This window comes from Papilio polytes, unplaced genomic scaffold (assembly GCF_000836215.1).
Source record: "Papilio polytes unplaced genomic scaffold, Ppol_1.0 DF824270.1, whole genome shotgun sequence".
Lineage (NCBI taxonomy): Eukaryota > Metazoa > Arthropoda > Insecta > Lepidoptera > Papilionidae > Papilio > Papilio polytes.
The window spans coordinates 585,235-606,623 of record NW_013524934.1 but is presented as its reverse complement, the minus strand read 5'-3'; the positions used below and the strand labels follow the sequence as shown (position 1 = coordinate 606,623).

Sequence of the window (21,389 nt, the reverse complement as noted above, 5' to 3'; positions counted from 1 at the left end):
AGGGAGCCCTCGAGCCTAGTTACTCGTCGAGGTTTAGGCTAAGCGCCATCCGCGCTGGGCCACCTCAAGCCCGGTGAATCTGTAAATGCCTCTTCGAGGCAAACAGTGACAAATCAGTCACACACCAAAAAAAAAAAAAAAAAAAAAAAAAAAAAAAAAAAAAAAAAAAAAAAAAAAAAAAAAAAAAAAAAAAAAAAAAAAAAAAAAAAATTTGAAGATTTCCTCCGTGTACAAAAAAATAAAGGCATCGGAATATACCAGTAACATTTGCGTTAAACATTTGCGTTAATTAATTATTTAAGAAACAAAATGTCGATAGTCTGTAAGAGCGTACTTATATTCTTTAAATAATAATATTAAAATACATGTTATGTATAGCCTAACATAACAATTGAATTCAAAATCTGTATAAACAGATACGACTCAACAATACCCGGTCCCTCGTATTATCACATCGCGCACTCCACATGCATAATATGATTTGCGTGACAATAGCAACGGTCCCTTCCATACCGCAATGCAAATTTATGACGTAACCAGCCTTAAGCGACGACACTAATTCCTACAATAATATACACACTTCATCTTATTACCACAAATTACAACAATGTAGAATTGCTGAGTAATTTATGTTTTATATTCTATATTACAAAAAAAGATATCCATCCAATTGGAAAACTAAGTTTACGTCATTAACCAGTATATTAATTACTCATTTCAATAGGTGAGAATAATTTAATGTTGTCTAGCTTTTTAATTAAACAAAAGTCTGGAGAAAAACATTGTTTTGCTGCAACTAAATAGTGAGCACAAATAGTTCTATATTGCGGTGAACGAACTAGAGAATATTTTGTAAGTTGATTATGTCTGAAAAAAATATTTCATAAAAAAATATGGCGTCTAGTGATCTATTTCATTAAAAATTTGATGCAAAAATTTTAAGTAGACAGAAGAAAATTCCCGGTAATATTACTTTTTCATTAAGACGAGAATTATTTAAAAAATGTATCGCTTAATGAATATAACTTGGCAAGCCGTTGCTCACTTGTTCTAGGCTTTAATTTCGCATTAGGCGTCGCGTATTACTTAGCACTGTGAGACTCGTTAAGTTAGTGATTACGCTTAATTACAGTGTAAAGCGAAATGTAATTCCGTTGAGGTGGGGCCACGAAACTCGCGACTGTACACGGGATAGAGTTCATTCACATGAGAATTCTATTTGGTTGAAAATCAATAATTACAGTGTTTAGAAATAAATTAATTTGATTTAAATAGCTTTCTTGGGTTTCAATTTAAGAAAAGTATACTTAAATAACTTTTGGTCGAAGTAGAGATAACTGATAGAATTATGTGAAATAGTAGGAGAATAACATTGACCAACATTAAACGTCAAGAAGTATTAATTCCTGAATACGTTAAGAGTCGCTTACTTCGTGGCCCACGCTCATCTACCGCAGAACCATAGATGCGTTTATCAGATTACGAGAACATTATTACGTAGACGTCAGATTAATTGTAATCTATTGTTGTAAGTATGTAGGACAAAGGGGAGGCTGTAAAGGATTTTAAGACAACAGGGCCGGCGCCGGCGCCTACCGCTTCCTTTTCATTACAACCCCATTCAAATTATTACAATAAGATTACAAGTATCTTGTGCAAATGAGAAACAAAGACCTTCCATTTTGGAAGGGCAATTCACAAATTGAATTATACAGTGCTATATAATTTAATTTAATAAAACATGCTGTTAGGTCACTTGAATTTCAACACAGAAGGCAAAAGTCTCTTAACAATAGAACAAAGAACACGGCTGTAGTTACTGTAATTTTTGCTGTAAATTGCAGTAAAAGCTGTAAATTTGAAACGTGAACAAGATGACCAAAAACAGGTCTACACAACTCTCACTAAAATAAAGCTGTTAACACACTAGGGTGGTGTGACTAAATTTATGCAGCGGTCACAGATAAGGACCGGGATTATCTGGACCCCGACAAATGTCTCTGTCTGACAACGGCCATTCTGACGGACAGCATTAGAGCGATTTGAGCAGGGTCGGCGGCCACTTCAAACAATTATGAAGTGGGATTTTATGTGTAAATTATTTTATTATCGTGTACAATATTACTTTGTACTCATACAAATAACAATACAATATAGTCGTAGTTACTATACACGGCTTCATGACTGGGTTTTAGTCAACGAGTATGGTCCAATGTGGAATGTTTAACATCACCCAAATTGAATTTCATCGTTGATATACAGGTCATTATTCCATTTAAATTATCAACATTTTTATCATCAGGTAGTCAATAATCCAAATTATCAAGATATATTGTCCAAGAGAAAAGTGACAGTTATTTATGAGGCAACATAAAATATCTACGGCACAACGAAATAGCCAGCGAGATTGTCTCATGACCATTACTCTGCTGCCCCGAGGGATGAAACCTTTCTTAGAACCTCACCTTTTTCATTATTAAAATATTACAAATTTTGTAGAGACACTATAAATTACAAACAAACTTGATAAAGGTCTTCTAACCCTTGTAATGCTAATGAAATATGAGTAGTATAAAATTGTTAATGAGAAAAATTATACGGAAATATTTCCTTAGTTGATACAGATCAGATATTCTTCGGACAAAAAGCGCGAATTTTATAAATAACAATATTAGTAGTGTTAATTAATAAAATCCAGGTGATTAAAGAGGCAACACGGACAATGGTAGATGTCAATTAATCTTATCCCCATCCTGTCGTCGGGTCGGCTGGTCGTAGGTACGATAAGGGCGTATTGTCTATCCAAAATATGCGGGATTCCCCAGGGATCTGTTTTAGGTACAACTTAAAAGCAAGGGGCGCAGTATTTTTATTGCAATAGACATAAATATTGTTTTATTTAAGATTTCGAACTAGGAACCTTACACTTTTAAAATCTACAATTATATTATAGCAACTACTGTTCTTCCTGAAATGCAAATTTATGTCACAGCTATTAACTTCAAACCAAAATTAATAAGGATTGTTTCCGCTTTGCCGCAACTAATAACCTGATACTCAAAGTTAAACTTAATTGATTACAGGAAACGTATGTTAGAGCGTCGACGCACGAAATATCTCTAACATAGGCGTGTGTAAATCGGCTCAGTACCGGTACAAAGATCAGCTCATATAGTCTTGAAACGTTGAGCTGTGATTCAACAAATCAACGGCACGTACGTACTATGGGACCCGACATGCTGCAAATTTCCCGGTGACTCAAGAAAATTATACCAACAAATTGAGCTGATCTGTTTCACAATTTCGAATTGTGAACAGATCTACAGTTCATCTATTATAACTGAGTTACTCATCTCTACTAATTATTAATCATTCAATATTGTAACATAAAGCGTTCATACCTCGACTAGAACTCTCTTAATTGTCTACATGATATTGTGTAAGGGATTAATGCACGGAATCAATTATCAAAATAATTATCTCTGTAGTGTAGTAAGATTAGAAGCTTATAAATATGGTATACAGGAAGTTATTCATTATTATTAATTATTATCTATACAAGACTATTAATAAAGATGATAAAAGTAGAGAATAATAATAATAATTTATTGTCTCTTTTGTATCACATTTCAAGGAAGTTTTGGCACCTGTAGTAGGTTGCCCTGTGTTACAAGAGCCAATTCCTTCCCCAATACTTTACAGATGAAGTCAATGTTCTAAGTACATGTATTGCATTTTGCAAATCTATTTTGGATTTATCGTATCCTTTTCTGGAAAGGTTATTTACGCTATCTCTATCACCTTTCATATATGAATTTTAAAGGTTAATTCGAATAAACGAATTTCATTTGAAAGTTCAAGTATCTCGTTAACTAGGGCCGTGTCAAGGCGCCTTTCTTTGCATTCATTCTGACACACTTCATCGCGTTTCAAACACGTATAATGAATCACTTGTGAGCGCGACTGTATGGGACCCTATCTCAGTACGTTATTTCTTACAAAGGTGTGTAGACCTCCTTTAACCTAGTTATGTGCTCGTCGACCTAATTCAATTAAAATGACGAAAAGTCATTCAATAGATTTTGGAATGGAATTATAATCAGGTTATTATGGCATAAGGTAGTAAATCTAACTAATATTATAAATGCGAAGGTTTAGATTGATGTTTGTAGCCTAAATTGCTGAACGGATCTCGATGAAATTTAGCATAGATGTAGAGGATAGTCAGGAAGAACACATAGGCTACTTACTTTAGCATTTTTTTAATTTCGCGCCGTCGGAGTCGCGGGCAAAAGCTATTCAATAATGGAAACTCACGGAAATAATTACGGTACAAATTAAATACTACAAACGTACAATTAAAGCAGAGTTATAAACAACAGAATATGTTTTAATTAAAACTTCGCGAAACGAATGCGCAAAATTGCGGTTCCCAGAGCACATGTCCTTTGTCAAGAATGGAAGCGTAGATATATTTTGGTTAAACATATGCACTCATTTTAAAGCCCATCCTTCGAGTTGATTATTCATTAAAAACTCCAATTATTGGCAGTATTTTAGTATGGAATTGAAAAACGAAAATGTAGTTTTCTATTGTTTTTGCACGGGATAATCATTAAGCGATCGTGCATTGTTTCGTTTGAATACAATATAGGTATCAAAATCGAAACGAGTCACTCCAATATCATCGTATTGTTTGAAACGGAAATAGTGTTCAAACGGTTGAATCTAAAATTGCATGGAATATACGAAAGTTATTTAAATATTTTTGTTTGTTTTTAATCCCGGATATAATAATTATTCCTCTTTCAATTTCCTCGGCGTTTGATGGGTTGTATGTTTTTAATTATTGTCGGAAAAATAGAAAAAAAAACCATTTTGTTAGTAATAATTAGTACTTCATAATCTACATTTGTAATGTAGATTAATGAATATTAAAATAACATTTACTAAAATGTTGTAAAACTGTGTACCATCATCATCTCCCCTGCCTTATCCTACCATTTCTAGGAATTTGGTACATTTACACCACAAATATTCGTTAATATATAAATACACGCCGTTTATAGTTTCAAGGTTATAAAGTGAATGATAACTGACCGATAGATCCCCGCCGTAGAACGGGTGAATGACGAAAGTCTCGTTCCCAATGTGAATGACTCCGGAGACGCCGTTACACGTGTGGAAGGCTGCGGACGCGCCAGGGTAGTCCTTCACCGTGCCGTGGTAGTAACAGTGCTCGATTTCCTGCAACAAAAATGTAACATTAATTGACTAATTAAACAATAAAAAACTAATTATTTATACTTCGGTGTAAGCATCGACTGATTTTAGTTCGTTTTTCAAACATTTAGTGCGGGCACACCCCTTAACTCCACACAACTCTTGTGCGATTGTCGATTGTTTCGCAGCCAATTCAACTGTTTAGTTTATTTTTATTTATTGAAAATATTACATGACACAAATTAAACTATATGCACAAATATGGCTCCGCAAAAACCATATAATTAGTTTGTCCGCGGGTGCGCTGGTTTTTTTTTGTGTAGAATTACATAAAATACATACATATATATACATAAATATACTGTACATAAATAAAATATTCTGTTTAAGGGCAAGTTGAACTACTAAAATCGAGTAGTGCGCGCATTTCCAAGCTCCTCCAACCTCCATATAGGCTCATAGGAATCAAACCGCGACTAAACCGTTGTGCGACAGTTTAGTTAAAGGTTGTATTGATAATATGTATGTGGTTAGTGTAAACGGTTTCTATAGGTTTAGAGATGCTTTCTTTTGTCTAATTTTTTTGTACTCCAATTAAAATGACGGACTGTGTATTTTATTGAGAACATAGTAATATTACTTATTGTAAAAATCTCGATGTTAAAAAGTCGGTGTTATTAAGGGAAAAAGTGCGGGAATTCAATAAAACATTTTCAAGGGAGCAATTTTGTGCCCTGTTGAGTGAGATCTTCTAATTTTTTCCTTCAAAAGTATCGTCCTATTTATTGTGAGGCGGTTTCGGGCCACGAAATAAGCGTTATAATATAAAGGTGTGTTTGCTGATTCTTCGGCACTATATCCAAATTTTTTGAATAGATTATTCCCGAGTATCTTATTATTTTAAGAAAAATATGATCAAAAATTTGTTTTATGTTAAAAAAAGCTATAAACTGGATGGATTATCTTAGAAATCCTAGCCAAATGAAAAAATGGTTTCAAATCACGCTGTAAGTAGAACACCCCGTTATTCAAAATTTACTCTTCGATGAAATAATATTTACACGATTTAAAGATAAAATGTAAAATAAAAATGCAATCTTTTGGTGTTCTATGGCTCTTCAATTCCTTCGCAATTAGGAAGCGTTCCTTTTACTCGTGGCGAATGGAACGAATGAACGAATGAAAGACCGGACCGCAGCCGCTGCCGGCTGGTAAGAAATCGAAAAGGTTTTATTCTATTTCTTTATAAAGGAACACGAAAACAGGCTGATTTCATTTAGTAGAATGGAGATGTCTCGTTCCGAATACAAACTCTTGTATTGAAAAATACAAATTAAAAAGGGTTTTTAGTAATAAAATATTATATTATTATAAATTTGTTATGATGTAGTGATGTTAATTCTAAAGTAATATTACACACACATAAAATGTAGGTAAATACAAGGTTTATTTTATTACAGTAACATTTATTTGGTTTGAATTAATTAAGCATTTAATTACAATTGAGATCAGTAAAACATAGTACGCTCCTTGGGATTCCCGCCCAGAGACGCGAGCTTGATTGCCAACAAATACACTCGCTAATGAAAAACGTGACATCCGACCGACTCGTTCAACGGGCCTTTCCCCGATCAGGTCATTCAATGCGTTCAATTCAGTGAATGAATAAAGCTATTAACTCGCATTTGTCTATAGTGCATTAGTTAGGTTATGTGAGGTTATGTCATGTCTTTAAAAATGCAACGTTTGAACTAACCCGAACGGATGTTTACATTACAGTTTAAAGTTTATTTTTTTGTCAAATTTAATTTTAGTTACTGTCTTGAATTTGTATTAAAAGGCTGCAAATGCAACAGAATCCTCTGTCATATACAATTGATTTTAAATAAATTTAGCAATTTAAATATATTAAAGTTTAAGGTTGTTATTGGATGTTGAGCTTTAAGGACCGTAAACTTCAACAATTAACAACCTCTAAAATACCAAATTTCTAATTATGGATATACATCATTGTGCTACAAGCAAGTTTGAAAGTGTTGAAATTTAAGGTTGTTATTGGTTATTGAGGCTAACACCATAAACTTCAACAATCAACAACCTCTAAAATATCAAATTTCTAATCATAGAAATATATATTTATTACCAGTCGAATTTCTTTCCTTTGGGATAATGTTATCGCTGTAGACGTCGATTAATCCTGCCTCCCGAATAAGGGACAGGTTTTGACGAGTGTCGGGAGAGTTTTTTCCACGCTCCGATGTTTTTGCTACCCGTCTGGCCTGTTTTCCTCGTTTGTGAAATTAATTCGGAGACCTTCGGGTATACAGTAACGTTTTTCAATGCAAATAATATTAAGTACGGTTCGGGCCCTTCTATAATTGCGTGTTCATTCACTGTCTAGATTAACGCCTTGTTTGTCTCTGTTAAATACGGTCTATATTGATGTTTTATTGCTTGTCTTGGTTATTTAGTGTCTTGTTAAAGGATAAATCTTACGCCTGACAAACACTTAAAACAACCAATAATAAAATAGGGAAGACATTTGTATGGAAATTAGATTTAGAATTTAGTTTGTCAAATCAAATAGAAAAAATAATTAATGAATATTATCTGTGTTATGATAGACTGTAGCACTTAGCACAAACAATGTCGTATCAAGCTAAACTTTTATACCATAAAGATCCAACCAGAGCTATTGTGAGCTTGAAAAATGTAACGACGACACGGCTGGTGTTCATTCCCCTTCCCCCACGTCACTGTATACGGTAATTACAAACTACTCGAGATGAAAAATGGACTTTGCCACCACAAGTGTCTACTCTACCCAGGTTGCTTGATGTTTTGGTTTTATTACACAGAGAAATAGCAGTATCTAAATTACCTGAAGGGATTGTGTTAAAGTTGTTGAAAATACAAATCTCTCCTATTTATGTACATTAGTACAGATTACTAACCATACTAATAATAAGATAACTCTCACAATTTTATCACCAGCTCACTATACGTCCCCATTGAGGGGCTCGGAGCCTACCATAAGTTAGGATGACTATGACATAGTCAACCACGCTGGCCCAGTACGGGTTGGTCGACTTCAGACATATCTTTAAATTTCTTCACCGATATGTGCAGGTTGCATCACGATGTTTGCCCTCACCGTAAGAACGTCGGGTAAATTATGTACAAATAAAAATTCGAAAAATTGAAAATAACATTGGTACATAGCGGGATTCGAACCCAAGACCTGTAGATTACAATTCAAGTGCTTAAACCACTGAGCCACCGACGCTTTTCTTACAATTAATATAATTGTGTTCTCTTCAAATTCATTCTTAGAATAAAATTCTTCAAGTAAATCATCAATTGTATTTCCAAGTTAAAGGTATTGATTACATCGTTGTATCCGAACGGCATCTAATTGTGCCTCGACGTGTAATTAAGTCTCAGTTAGAATTGATCAGTTTACAAACGTCTCTGGATAAACTTAATACGATGAGAGTTTCCCCTTAAGTAGTTTGATGTGAAATTAATTACAAGGTATACGGTTACGGTGCTACGCGTCTTGTTGTTGGATTGTTGTTGTACGCGTTGTTAAATTGGGAGAATTCCTTATGTTATTGTATTGGAATTATACATGTAGAAATCTTAATATATTATAACCTTGCTACTCTTTTCTTTAATGATACTGTATGTTGTACTGAAATTACGAATGCGTGTAAAGTTTGACAAACAACAATATTAAAATGGTAACGAAAAATACTGATTAGATTTTTAAGTCTATGGTTATGAAATTGATAATTGTCCATTGACGTTTCCTACAAATATCGTATAAGTATCAAGTATCATTCGCCCTACCAAATTAAACAAGGTGGCAGAAAATTCAATCTAATCTAAACTTCCTTCAATCCAATTTGAATTCCCCCCCGCCACCTTTCACCTCCCCCTACGTCTTAGTCATCTCTTCCCATCCGAGCAATTTATTTCGATCCAACCATCAAAGTGTGTCAATTCATGCTGGATTTTGGTAAGGTCAAACTTGTTAAGGTTAAATCTGCTCTGCAGTACGACCCGCTTCAATTTATAAGAGAATGTTTTAAAACACTCTGAAATTCATATTTGTGAAATATTAGCTGTTGCCGACTTCGTCCGCTTTAAATAAATGTAAAAAAATAGCTCATGTTACTCAGTGATAACATAGCTTTTTAATGGTGCAAGAATTTTTAAAATCTGTTCAGTAGTTTTTGAGATATTTCAATACGTAAAAAGTTCAAAAATACAAATCTTTCCTGTTTATAATATTAGTATAGATTATGAAAGGACCACTAAAAAAAAAAGAAATCATATTAAGAGATGGTATTTTGCAAAACAACAAAATGTATGTACAAATAGTATTTCGTGTTATCCCGACCAGACATGTATAACAGTATCTTTCTGATAGTGCGCGATGTGCCAACCCTAGTCAGCCCTGATACTTTACGACGATCCCTACTAGTTTATCTCGAACGTTTGCATAGTGCGAGTGGTTCTCGAACGACTTTCTGCCTCGTTTCTCTTCGGACCATTTAACATTTGGTCCAATTTAAAATCAATATTATTTAGTTGAATTATTGGAACCTGTATTATTTGCTTAATCAATATTAAGTTAGTGGTTTCTACATCTTTATCTATTTTTATGTTATATACAATCCAATATGTTATTTCAAAAAATTCTCTACTTACAATATAGTATATTAATGAATTTGTATAAAGAAAATTTAAGTTTGTATAAAGGTATAAATCAAACACACGTTGTTAAATACATTTTAATTACAAAAAACGTTTTAATATTTTATTTACCCGCTGACGCTACCGCTCGTGACATGAGTAGCACTAGCTGTAGGGCTGTGCAGTTAATCCCTAACCCCCACGAAATTCACAAGGAAATCGCGCGTAGCTCATGCGATGCCACTGATTTCTTCCTTGTTTTTTCCGCTTAAGATAAATTTAATTGGACTTCCAAAATGTTTTTTTACCTTTTCTTTTTTGCAACCGAAGCAATGTTTGAGTTATCCGAAGACGTAAGTTGTAAATTTGTAAAAAAAACAACTGACAGATCACTGCAATTAGAAGATAGTGGATGGGCGTCTAATTAAAGTTGTTCTGGTCAAACAGGCGAGGTGGGAGGATCGATCTAGCGAGCGCCCCTCTCGCAAGAGGTTAAACTGACTTGAACCGGTTAATGCATTTGGAGATTCAAACTTTACAGGATAATTTGCCAACGAATAAGGAATTTCAAGATAAATTATTTCGTAGTACTAACAGCTAAGTTAAATGAAGAATATATTGAACTTTTATAATTAAATTTGTCCACGTCATTAACATAAATGAATAATTTGTAATTTGTATTTTGTATAATTGCTATTAGTTAGTTTAGTTTTTAACTTAATTCAATTTTAAACGACGATTATCATACTTCGTACTTCATACTAATATTATAAATGTGAAAGTTCGGATGGATGGATAGATAGTTTGTTAGAGTTTGTAGCCTAAACGGCTGAACGGATCTCGATGAAGCATAGATGTAGAGGATAGTCTGGAAGAACACATAGGTTACTTTTGTTTTTATTAATATCACGCGAACGAAGCCGCGGGCGGAAGCTAGTTTGTTATAATTAAGTGATTGTTCACAAGCGTTTTTTAAATCACGAAACTAAGCCTATCTAATTTGCTTAACGGAATAACAGCTTAGATATAAAGGTTATTCGAAAAGATTTAAAAAATTAAGCATGTAATTTACGTTGTGTTAGCTATCATTTTAGCTACATTTATTTTCCTAGAAGCCAATGTTACACGACGCTTAATGTACTAGAAATATTCATAGTTGTAGTTTAGATATGAACAAAACTATCGATTCGTTTGTTTGTATACGTCAATGTTAAATGAAGAATGTCACACAAATCTTACTAATATTATAAATGAGAAAGTTTAGATGGATGGATGGATGGATTACGATGTAATTTGGTATAGATGTAGAGAATAGTCTAGAAGAACACATAGGCTACTCACTTTTGTTTTTTTTTTCAATTCCACGCGGACGGAGTCGCGGGCGAAAGCTAGTTTGTTATAAAAACGTATTAACTTGGAACCCTGGTAACCTCACATTGAAGTTAGTGATTAAGTTAAGATATTAATGACTATAAAAAAAATCAGCGTTTCGTTTACTTTTTTAAATCCACAATTCATTTTATAATACACACGATCATTATTACTTGCCATTAACCATTAAAAAAACCACTATACTTAAACATTTCTCAAAAGTTTATTCCGATCTCTAGTAATAAATCTTTCCGAGATAAACATCCCAAAACACTTTAGCCGTGATTAAATCTCAGTCGATTAATAAATCTTCTAAATAAATCGAGCAAACTTTGAAGTGGCCGCTGCAAGGGTCTCAGTTAATCTCATTGAACTTCCGAATTCGGTATCGGTCAATTAAAAGTTCAGAGATCTGTCTAGACGTCACCTGTCTCATCCAAATCGACCTATCTTTATATCAATAAATCTCTGTCAGGTCGACGATCCACGAGTTTAGATAACGACTTATTTGTCAATGGAAATTACCAGCGTTCAATAACTGTAAGTACATCTTAAGATGTGTGATTACTCTCTCAATAAGGCAGGGCGTTCACCTCATCGTGGTTCGCAACTCTATTGATATCCATTGTAATGTAGAAGCTTTACAAAAATAAACTAGCTTTTTTTTTATAACATAAGGTGTCAAACGAGTAAGCGGCCACTAGAATCCGCCAAAATGGCGAGGCGACCGCTGCCCATAGACATCCGCAATTGCAGATGCGTTGCCTACCCTTATACGACGGAGGAGGAGACGCACATAAAGAAGATATTTCCCCTTCTTATGCATCTCCTCCACCGTCAAATCCACTTCCCCTTCCCATCTTTTCCTCTTAAGAAAGGGGTGGAAAGGGAAAGGGACTAAAATTAGGCCTCCGGCACCACACTCATCAGACGAAACGCGGAATTGCTTCCACTTCACGCCTGTTTTCTGTGTGGTCGTGGTATTACACCGGGCGTGCCGGCCCTGCAGTGCTAAGATGTTAAAGCGGACACTACCACTGTTAAGCGACTGTAGCTATAACTGTAAGTAGCTGTCCCCGTGATCCATCCGCATGAAATTACAAAATCTTTATTTTATTCTTTACATTTGTCAAATTCTCAATTGCTAATGGCAATATAACCGTTACTATAATAATCATGCTTCCTTAATGTTGGTAGCTAGTAGTATCTCTTTCCCACAAGACAGTTTTTTTCCAATTTATTTATCCGCGAAGCTTGATAGCGTGAAAATATGTAGCCTAAAACATGTCGTAAGCGTAGTGCTTTTTATAAAATAAAGAATTAATCTAAAATATGCTGTGGTTCATGACATTCTACGTCACGAAGAAGTGTGGTTGCGCTTTATTATATTACTAGCTGAATTATAAAAACTTTATTTTATTGTTTACTTTTGTCAAATTATTAATTCCAAATTTTAAAATGACATGACTTGATGACAAAGCATGGCAACCTTGCTTCCTTGATGTTGTCAACAACTTTGGTGTGATTGCTGACATCCTACGCCACGAAGTAGTGTGTTTACGCTTTAGTATATTATAGATAGATTGAATTGCGAGATAATCTCATACAAGTGAATCATATATTTTATGTTAAATGTTTATTTTATACAAAATATTGTTACACAAGTATCTTCCCAGACAACCAATGGACTAGAGGTTGATCCTCCAATAGGAGAAATGTTTGTAAAGAAAACGAAGGATAAAAGGAAGCTCGGTGTTGCGCCGCGGCTCGATTCAGAACTGGATTCTAAGGATTTGTAACTGCCGACATTTATGTAGTTTCTGTACAGTATCGTGCTCAAATGTATAATATGATGAAGTTTTAAAATATCTATGTTTTAAATGCATTGTTTAAAATTACCGTTTTCTGTAATCTTCACGATCTTTTAATTAAATTTCAGTATCTCTTTTGTTTTCGTTAAAAGAGAACTGGTAAATATTAAAAGATCTTTAAAAGAAAATGTTTTAATACAAGTGAAATGTTTTAAATAAATATCGTATTGAAAACAGATTGCGTTTGACTAAATCGAGTTTTAAAATTCATGTTTCGTTCAGTACAAATGGCTACAAAGCCAATGTCGTTCAGGACGTTTCTTTGCAGACGTAAACGTCGTTAAAAGTATTCGTTTGATCTGAGTTTATTAAAATTTAATTCTAGATTCGAAGATTAATTTGATTTAAAATTATCATTTTCTAATGTAATAAGGGTTTATTATATTTGAAGTAATTTGTAAAGTGGGTTTGTAAATGTTTTGCCTTTCGTACAAAACTGGCTATAAATATAAACTAGTCTTAAACAACAGAGGTCGCTGGGGTGCTCGTTTAAGCTGAGCAGTTAATACTGATGCCTGTTTAACATCGCGTCTAGTCTGCATCGTTAATGTTACTTTACTATAAAGAGTTTTCTACTAAGTATTTTATGAGCGTTAAAAACAGATTGCAGATTTACTTATTAACAAAGTACTAAAGTTAAGTTGTATTGTACGACAATTAACCCGTATTAGTATGAAATTATATTAGGTAATGTCTTTGTTTATAAATTTAGTAATAAGAGGAGGTTGTTGATTTGTTATTTTCCAATTGTTTTAACAATGGACAATGGACCCGTTAGTTGTTTTAGATTTTAATGAATTACTATCTTAAAAATACATATATTTAAGATTTAAACTTAATAATAAGTGAACCATGGTGTTGTTTTAATTTGTTACGGCCAGTTAAGCCGTGTACTTATTCTTAATTAATATATGGCACTTAACAATAAATAAAAATGAGGACAGAGGAAAATTGTATATGGTATTTTGATCGCTTTCTCTCATTCATACGACATAAATTCATCCCAATTATATTTCATTCAATCTCTTTCACGCCGCTCATTTGTAAATTCATTCCGACGTAATAAGCGTGTACGTCGTGTCGCAATATAAAAAGCAATTAAAACCGACCGTCCGTTCAGATGGCAGAAGGAAAAACGTCACATAAGAAGAAACAAGTGAACGATTCTAATTGCTGAGAATTCGAATGCGGTCCGAACTGAGAACCAAATTCGGTTACGTGAGCAATAAATGATTTCCTTTTGAAAGGAAAGAAACGTTTTTTCAGTTGATAAATGTCACTTTGTATGGATTTCACACCACTGGATAATTTTTAACAACTATTGCTAAGAAATTAAGCTCAATCAAATTAAATTAATTACTTAAGTTTAAAAATGACGATGTTCTGAATGAAATAAGTTTTATAATAAATGTAAAATGCATCTTGCTCTTAAAGTAACGTCTTGAGAAAAAGTTTATCTAAAGAAAAAGAGAATTATTATCTTCCTAGAACTACTCACAACAATAAATTCTTAATGCCTTATCTTGTTAGAGCAGACCATAAATAAGACGGTCCTGAATAACAGATGGCGCTGTTTTAAAATACAAGAAAGTACAACAATTTACGTTAACGCTGAAAATGTGCAGATTAAATAATTCTAGTTTTCCTGATTACAAATTGACAATCAAAATAGCGATTTTATTTAAATAATCTTAAAAGTCCTGAATAAATATTAAAAAAAATCACCAATCATACTGATTGTATTCAAATATTGTCTAAATAAAGAGGCCGTAGTCCTCGGCACCTGTTTAAAATTCAATATTCGTTGTACGCAGAATGGAAATTCCCCAAAAACGAATTCGTTAAATGATAGTGAAACGTGCTTTATACAAAATTTCCGGAATTTCTTCATTTCTAAATTCAGTCGATGTCTTATACAACGATTTTAATTTTTGTTGTTTTTTCGAAATAAATCTGGATTCTGAAAAACTCAAAAACTACTGTGTCGATTAAGAAATTCTATCAATATTAAAATACTACACAATCCAATAGTAATATAAGCTAGTACGTTTAGAGCATAAAAAAAAATATCAAAGCACATAAAAAAGAATTCAAAGAGGCCGCCACTGTAACATTTAAATCAGACGGCTACTTAATCTTCCGATGCAACCGTCTGTTTCACTACCAACAATTAAAACTTTACCAGTTACTGAAGCGAAGGCTGTAACTTTTTAAAACTTCATAGTTCTGTATTGAAACAAGTTGTTACGACAAATTGACAAGTTGCAACAAGTTGTTGTAATAATTAAATTCAGGAGTTCGTTTTGTCAGACCAAGTACACTGATACGCCATTTAAATACGCAATAACGTATTAAATATGGCCACACATATGCACCTCACAAATTTTACGTGTATCAGATTGTAAGCGATACGTAGCGAAGTATATACAATTCGTTTCAGTACTAGGCCAGCAAAGAGATTAAATTAATTTATAGAGTGCACGTAAGGCACGTTTTTCATACACAAAAATACTTTTATCCTACATAATTAATATTAGGCTCGTATTGTTCTGTCTTGGACTTTTTAATGCATGTCTGAAGTAGTATAAGTAAGTAGGAAATTGTAAAAAACTTACCGTTCTTACTTCGCTCTCGGCCCCGTTCGCTAAGTACTGGGTTTGTTTTAGATTCGGTGCAAGCAGTTGTCTGTAAAAGAAAATTGAAATGTCAAATAATGTACAATTTGATCTCAATCTTTAAAATGTATTTATTATTTTAAATAACATTCAAAAATTTCAAATAACGAAACCGTAAAAACTCGAAATATACAAATTGAAATTATAATTTCAAGAATCATTTGTAGACGTTCTATGAAATTCATTTCAACTATTCGCAAATACATTTACAAAAAGAATACACCATTGAATAAGAAAACTAAGAACTTTATATACATTGATCAGTAAAAATAGACAGGTCTTTTATAAAAGGATATTATATTCATAAAATGTGACATACGTTCGGTGCGGCATTGAAACTGTGCCAACGTTCGCGAGCGAGCAAATATTCACGCCTGTGTTCATTCCAATTGGGTATAGATTCGAGAGAAAATTGAACTGGAGAATAACTCTTTGACAAACTATAATTGCTTACGTAGTGAAAAGACTATATTGCGGGCATTTTATAAAATATGTCAAAAACAGTTGCTACCAGTACTGAAATCTAAAATAAAAACGAAATTTTACATCAATGGCCAGCTATGGTAATCGACAGTTGGTTTAAAAACTTTTCGTTTAAAAACATAAACTGTTCCTGTAAAGACATTTACAAATTTATCCTTACACAATAAAGGCGACATAATCCTGACGACGCTCGCATTATAATTAAGATAATTTCTCTAAAAGCAAACGTACCATCGTTTAAATTGGAAGTAGGAAGTATTCGTGAGACAACAAGAATCTATGTTAATTCTCGCTGAGGTAAGCACTTAGTATGGTAATCAAGTCATCTCAGATACGAATATAGGGGATTCGTTAAGGGTGTAATGTGTTTATTTTGTAGATGTGTAGATATTTAGAATTGCTTTTTACAATAAAATAAAATAAAATTTTACTATTGAGATGAAAAATTCGTAAAAACGTAATCCCATTAAAGTCAGATCGTGTAGTTTTTTATTGACATTAATATTGGTCTTAGTAGAGATAGGTTAGGTTAAAAATAATATTTCAATATATCTATTATTATAAAGAGGAAAGATTTGTATTTTTGTATGTATTCGATTCATGTAAAAACTACTGGGCCGATTTTAAAAATTCTTTCACCATTAGAAAGGTAATTTATCGGTGAGAAACATAGGCTATATGGTTAATGTTATTTTTTATTTTCACAATGCAAAGTCGCGAGTAACAGCTAGTTTAAAATGAAAAGGAAATATCCCGCCTCGAAGGACCAAAATTTTAGTGACTAGATATTACAAAACAAAACGCATTAAAATAATAATGTACTACTTTTGGTTTTATATCGAATGTTAAATGATTCGTAATTACATTACACCAATTCGAATGTAATACACGTTACCTAATGCCTAGTTAAATTGATTAATTGCAAACGTAATTAGGCAATGACGACGCAACGTGGCTGCCACATGTAACATATGGACAATGAAAAAAAAAACACTAGAAACAATTACTCTTTGCATGCATATGTGACGTCATAGTCCCCTTTTTGCTAAATTTATATCCATCGACCATTTAGAAGTAACTATTTTCATACATTTATGTATCCGAAAAACAATCGCTCGTGTCGTTCAATTTCATGGAAATATTATTAAACTAGCTTTCGCCCGCGACTCCGTCCGCGTAAAATTAAAAAAAATACAAAAGTGACCTATGTGTTCTTCCAGACTATCGTCCTCATCTATATATCAAATTTCATCGAAAACCGTTCAGCCGTTTAGGCTACAAGCACTAACAAACATCCATCCAAGATCTATTCATCCATCCATATAAATTTTCGCGTTAACCATTACTCCGATAGTCGTTGCGGCACACGGGCTGATAGCGAAGAGCTTCGACCAACACCTCAAGAAGCTCTCGCTAGACAGTTGGATTAAGGGCCCGATTCAAAAGGCGGTTATTTTAGAAACCGCACGACTAGTGAGGAGGTTCTTTTCTCTGCAGCCCTGACCACTGGTTGCTTGAGTCATCGGATTCCGCAGCCGGTGGACTTCTATTTTTTTATATAATATGTTTTATTTTGTTATTTTTTTAAGACATGTGAAAGATATTATATATAAAAATAAGAAAATAAAAATATGAGATTTAGTAAGATAAAATTGTAATGTGGTTTAATTATGTTTGTTATTCCGACTATATTCATCTCAATTCCACCAATTACCATTAACCATTTCCCACGGTTTATTATACTCAGAAAAAGAACCTATAAATCGAGATTAAAAAACATTTATTCAATGCAATTTGTTTAAGTAATATAGTTTACAAGTAAAATGAATGTAGTCGACCCAATTGGAGAAAAATCTTAACACTCAATGCGATCGAAGAAATGTAGAGAAACTTTGAAAGGGATGCTAGAAATTCTACAGTTAAACTTCCCAGTGTTTTCTTTTATAGTAATTTATAGAAATACTTGAATAAGAGTAGGATTTTACAAGATTAATGGTTAATAGTATTAGGACTTCGAATATTACTAGCTGTTCCCTTGCGGCTTCATCCGCATGAAATTATGAAAATTTTATTTCATTATTTACATTTGTCAAATTATCAATAGCAAATGTCAAAATGACATGACAAAGCTTGGCAATCTTGCTTTCTTGATGTTGGCAGCAACTTATGGTCTCTTTCCCACATTAGGGTTTTTATCCAAGATTTACTCCTTAAGTTTAATGTCGTGAAAATATATAGCCTAAAGCGTGACGTAAGTGTAGGGCTTTTTATTAAATATAAAATTATTCAAAAATATGCTGTAATTGCTGACATCTTAGGCAACAAAGAAGTGTGTGTTTACGCTTTATTATAATAAGTATAGATTAATAGCTCAGGTAACTATAAAAAAAAGATTATTTTCATAAAAAATTCTATAATCTCTTTACTTTTTCGTAAAAGGAATAAACAGTTTTGGATAACAAAGAAGATCTATTTCTTCATCTAGAGAATCTTTCAGGTTTAATATATCCGATTTTTTCAGGCGTTATTTTCAGGACACAAGAGATACTGTAAATACGTTACGTTCTAAATGTGCGTGACTGATTTCAGTTGTTAATGTTATTGGACGAAAGTGCTAACACGCGTAAAACGTTTTATATCGTACATTGTCTACAAGTCTAAAAGCGGGCCCACAATTTTGACTAAAATATCGCACAACTGTTGTGCGATTGTCGATTGTGTTAAGTGTTTAGTTGCACAACTAAAAATCCAGAGCACCTCCAAGCTCAGAAATTAAAGCATGACTAAACAGTTGTGCGATAGTTTGGTCAAAAGTGTGCACGCGCTCTAAAAGTACATGATTTATGATTGACAAAAGCTATCGAATCCTTGAGAGAGAACGAACGAAAGAGAGTATATTCAATTTTGTTACTTTTGAATTCTCGTTGTAACACATTTTTTATAACGCCAGGCAGGTAAACATTTGCGATATGTCTTTTTATCTCAATATTTTTTTTTAATGTTATAAGTTATCAATTCTAATTTGTTGAGTGTTGCAACAACTATGTAATTATTGAAATCTCAATATCTGGCATCGATCCAATACTGTATCATTAAGGTTATTCAAACGTTTGTGCTGAGTCAGCCGCGGTCGAAACCGGACGCGGTTTAATTATCAGAGGTTATATGCCGCTCACACAATTTCAATAAGAAATTTAAACCAAACTTAGCTAACTGAATAACTAAAACTGACAGTAATGTGAAATAGTTGATTTTAAAATTTCTACTAATTTTTAAAAAAATAGATAATAAAAAATAAAACACTGTTGACGAAAAAAAATCACAAAAAAACAAAATTCACAAAACATATTAATAAAAAAAATCTTGGTCAAAAGGAGAAGACTCAGCTGATGCGGTCTCCAGCTTGTCGCTGAAGGCGACGCTGGTTTTAAGCCGTAATAGTGCCGTAATTGACTGATTTAAGATTCCAGTTTAATAGGATTCCGTTGTTTTAATTGTACTTCACAATAATGCTATAAATGCGAAACTATGGATGCGATTATCACTTCGTATCTTCAAGACTGCTTAATAAATTTATATTAAATTTAACACAGATATATATTGTCTGGAAGAACAGATCATCATCATCATCATCACCAGCTCACTACACGTTCCCACCGAGGAGGACGGAGCCTAGTTAGGGTGACTAAGCCATAGTCAACCACGCTGGTCACAGAACACATAGTACTTACATAATTTTTATTTAATTCAAAGCAGACGAATCTGCGGGCAAAAAGTAGTCTATCATAATCGTAATCACTATATACACTAAATAAAATTTTAACTAATTATATTCTTTCACTGGTTTTGTAGCTAATATAATTCCTTTTTCAGTAATAAATATCAAAGTTGTTACTAAAATGAATAGCAATTAAATATACAACTCTGCCAACAATAATGAGAACTTCAAAATGTACTCAGTTCGTCGTTAACTTTATTTGTAATGAAAACTCTGCAAAAGGCAACGTGTATGTGCATTTCATTTTGTTCTCATTTAATAATATTTGCTCCGTGAACACGGAACTAAACTTAACTGCGAGTTATGCAGAAAATAAGAAGTTGTGAAACGGAACGCGACTCGAGTTTGAATTTCGTCTGTGATGCGTTCCTTTTGACGCAATAAGCATTTGTTAGAATAAGACAAGGAGAAATAGATTTTAAACACGTGTTTGCAGAATATTATAATTGGTTTGCAATCTAAAAATTAAGAAGCAAAATGTTAGCATAGTACAGCTTGTTATGGGCAGACTATAATTAAAAAAAAATCAACGGTATTCTTCATTGAGGAGGTCAAGCTGTCTATAATATTAAACATTTAATTAGATTATAATATGTCTAGACTTAGATATTATCCAAATAAATGCACGATTTGTTGAAGTATCTACTTAAAAAGATAATAAACTAAGAGAGCACTAAATATTTTAAAGTCGTAAAGCCACATACTACTCAAACAGTACGGGACGATGAATATGCGTTTGGATATAAGCAGTCTGAGTTTATTTAAGCGGCATTACAAGCAGGTGCTTGCCACACCGTGCCTCATTCCGCAATACACGGTGCATTAGGAAGACAATGCGGGGACATACGGTTAAGGACAGTGCTGAACGGGGGATATGCGGGGAAGTACGAGGACGGTCGAGTGTAACCCGAGCTGTGTTATTCGCGCCAAACAATATATTATTCATTAAAACTCGCGGGTTTAATGCAAAGTTAGGGTGACTATGCGATTAATGGATTTGTTTAATACCGATATCGGGACCACAAAAGGAAACACATAATAATACTTTTCACTACAATGTTTGAACTTTTACATTCACATCAATTTAGTGTCATTTTTTACAAAACTAGTAACTCCACCTATTCATTTTATAGCTCAAACAGGATTGTTGCCTGGAAAACAAGTAGCAAGTAAGAAGATACTAAAATGAAGGTTATCAAGATAAAACAAAGTGAGTAAACGTGAATACAGAGTGATACGGTTTAAATTGTTTAAACTATCGTGAGACATTACTTTAAGCGAAAATTA

The 21,389-nt window shown here is 33.2% G+C and overlaps 1 protein-coding gene across 6 annotated transcripts in view; it reads right to left on the bottom strand.

Annotated features, from left to right (window-relative positions):
* LOC106105469 (disintegrin and metalloproteinase domain-containing protein 11) overlaps nt 1-21,389 on the bottom strand; it is a 189,420-nt gene that overhangs the window by 50,707 nt on the left and 117,324 nt on the right. For all 6 annotated transcript variants that reach the window (XM_013285796.1, XM_013285803.1, XM_013285812.1 and 3 more), the window contains exons 6-7: nt 15,782-15,851; nt 5,101-5,247 (exon numbers count right to left, since the gene is read on the bottom strand). In XM_013285796.1, the coding sequence (XP_013141250.1) occupies nt 5,101-5,247; nt 15,782-15,851 (217 nt within the window). The remainder of the gene's footprint in view (nt 1-5,100; nt 5,248-15,781; nt 15,852-21,389) is intronic.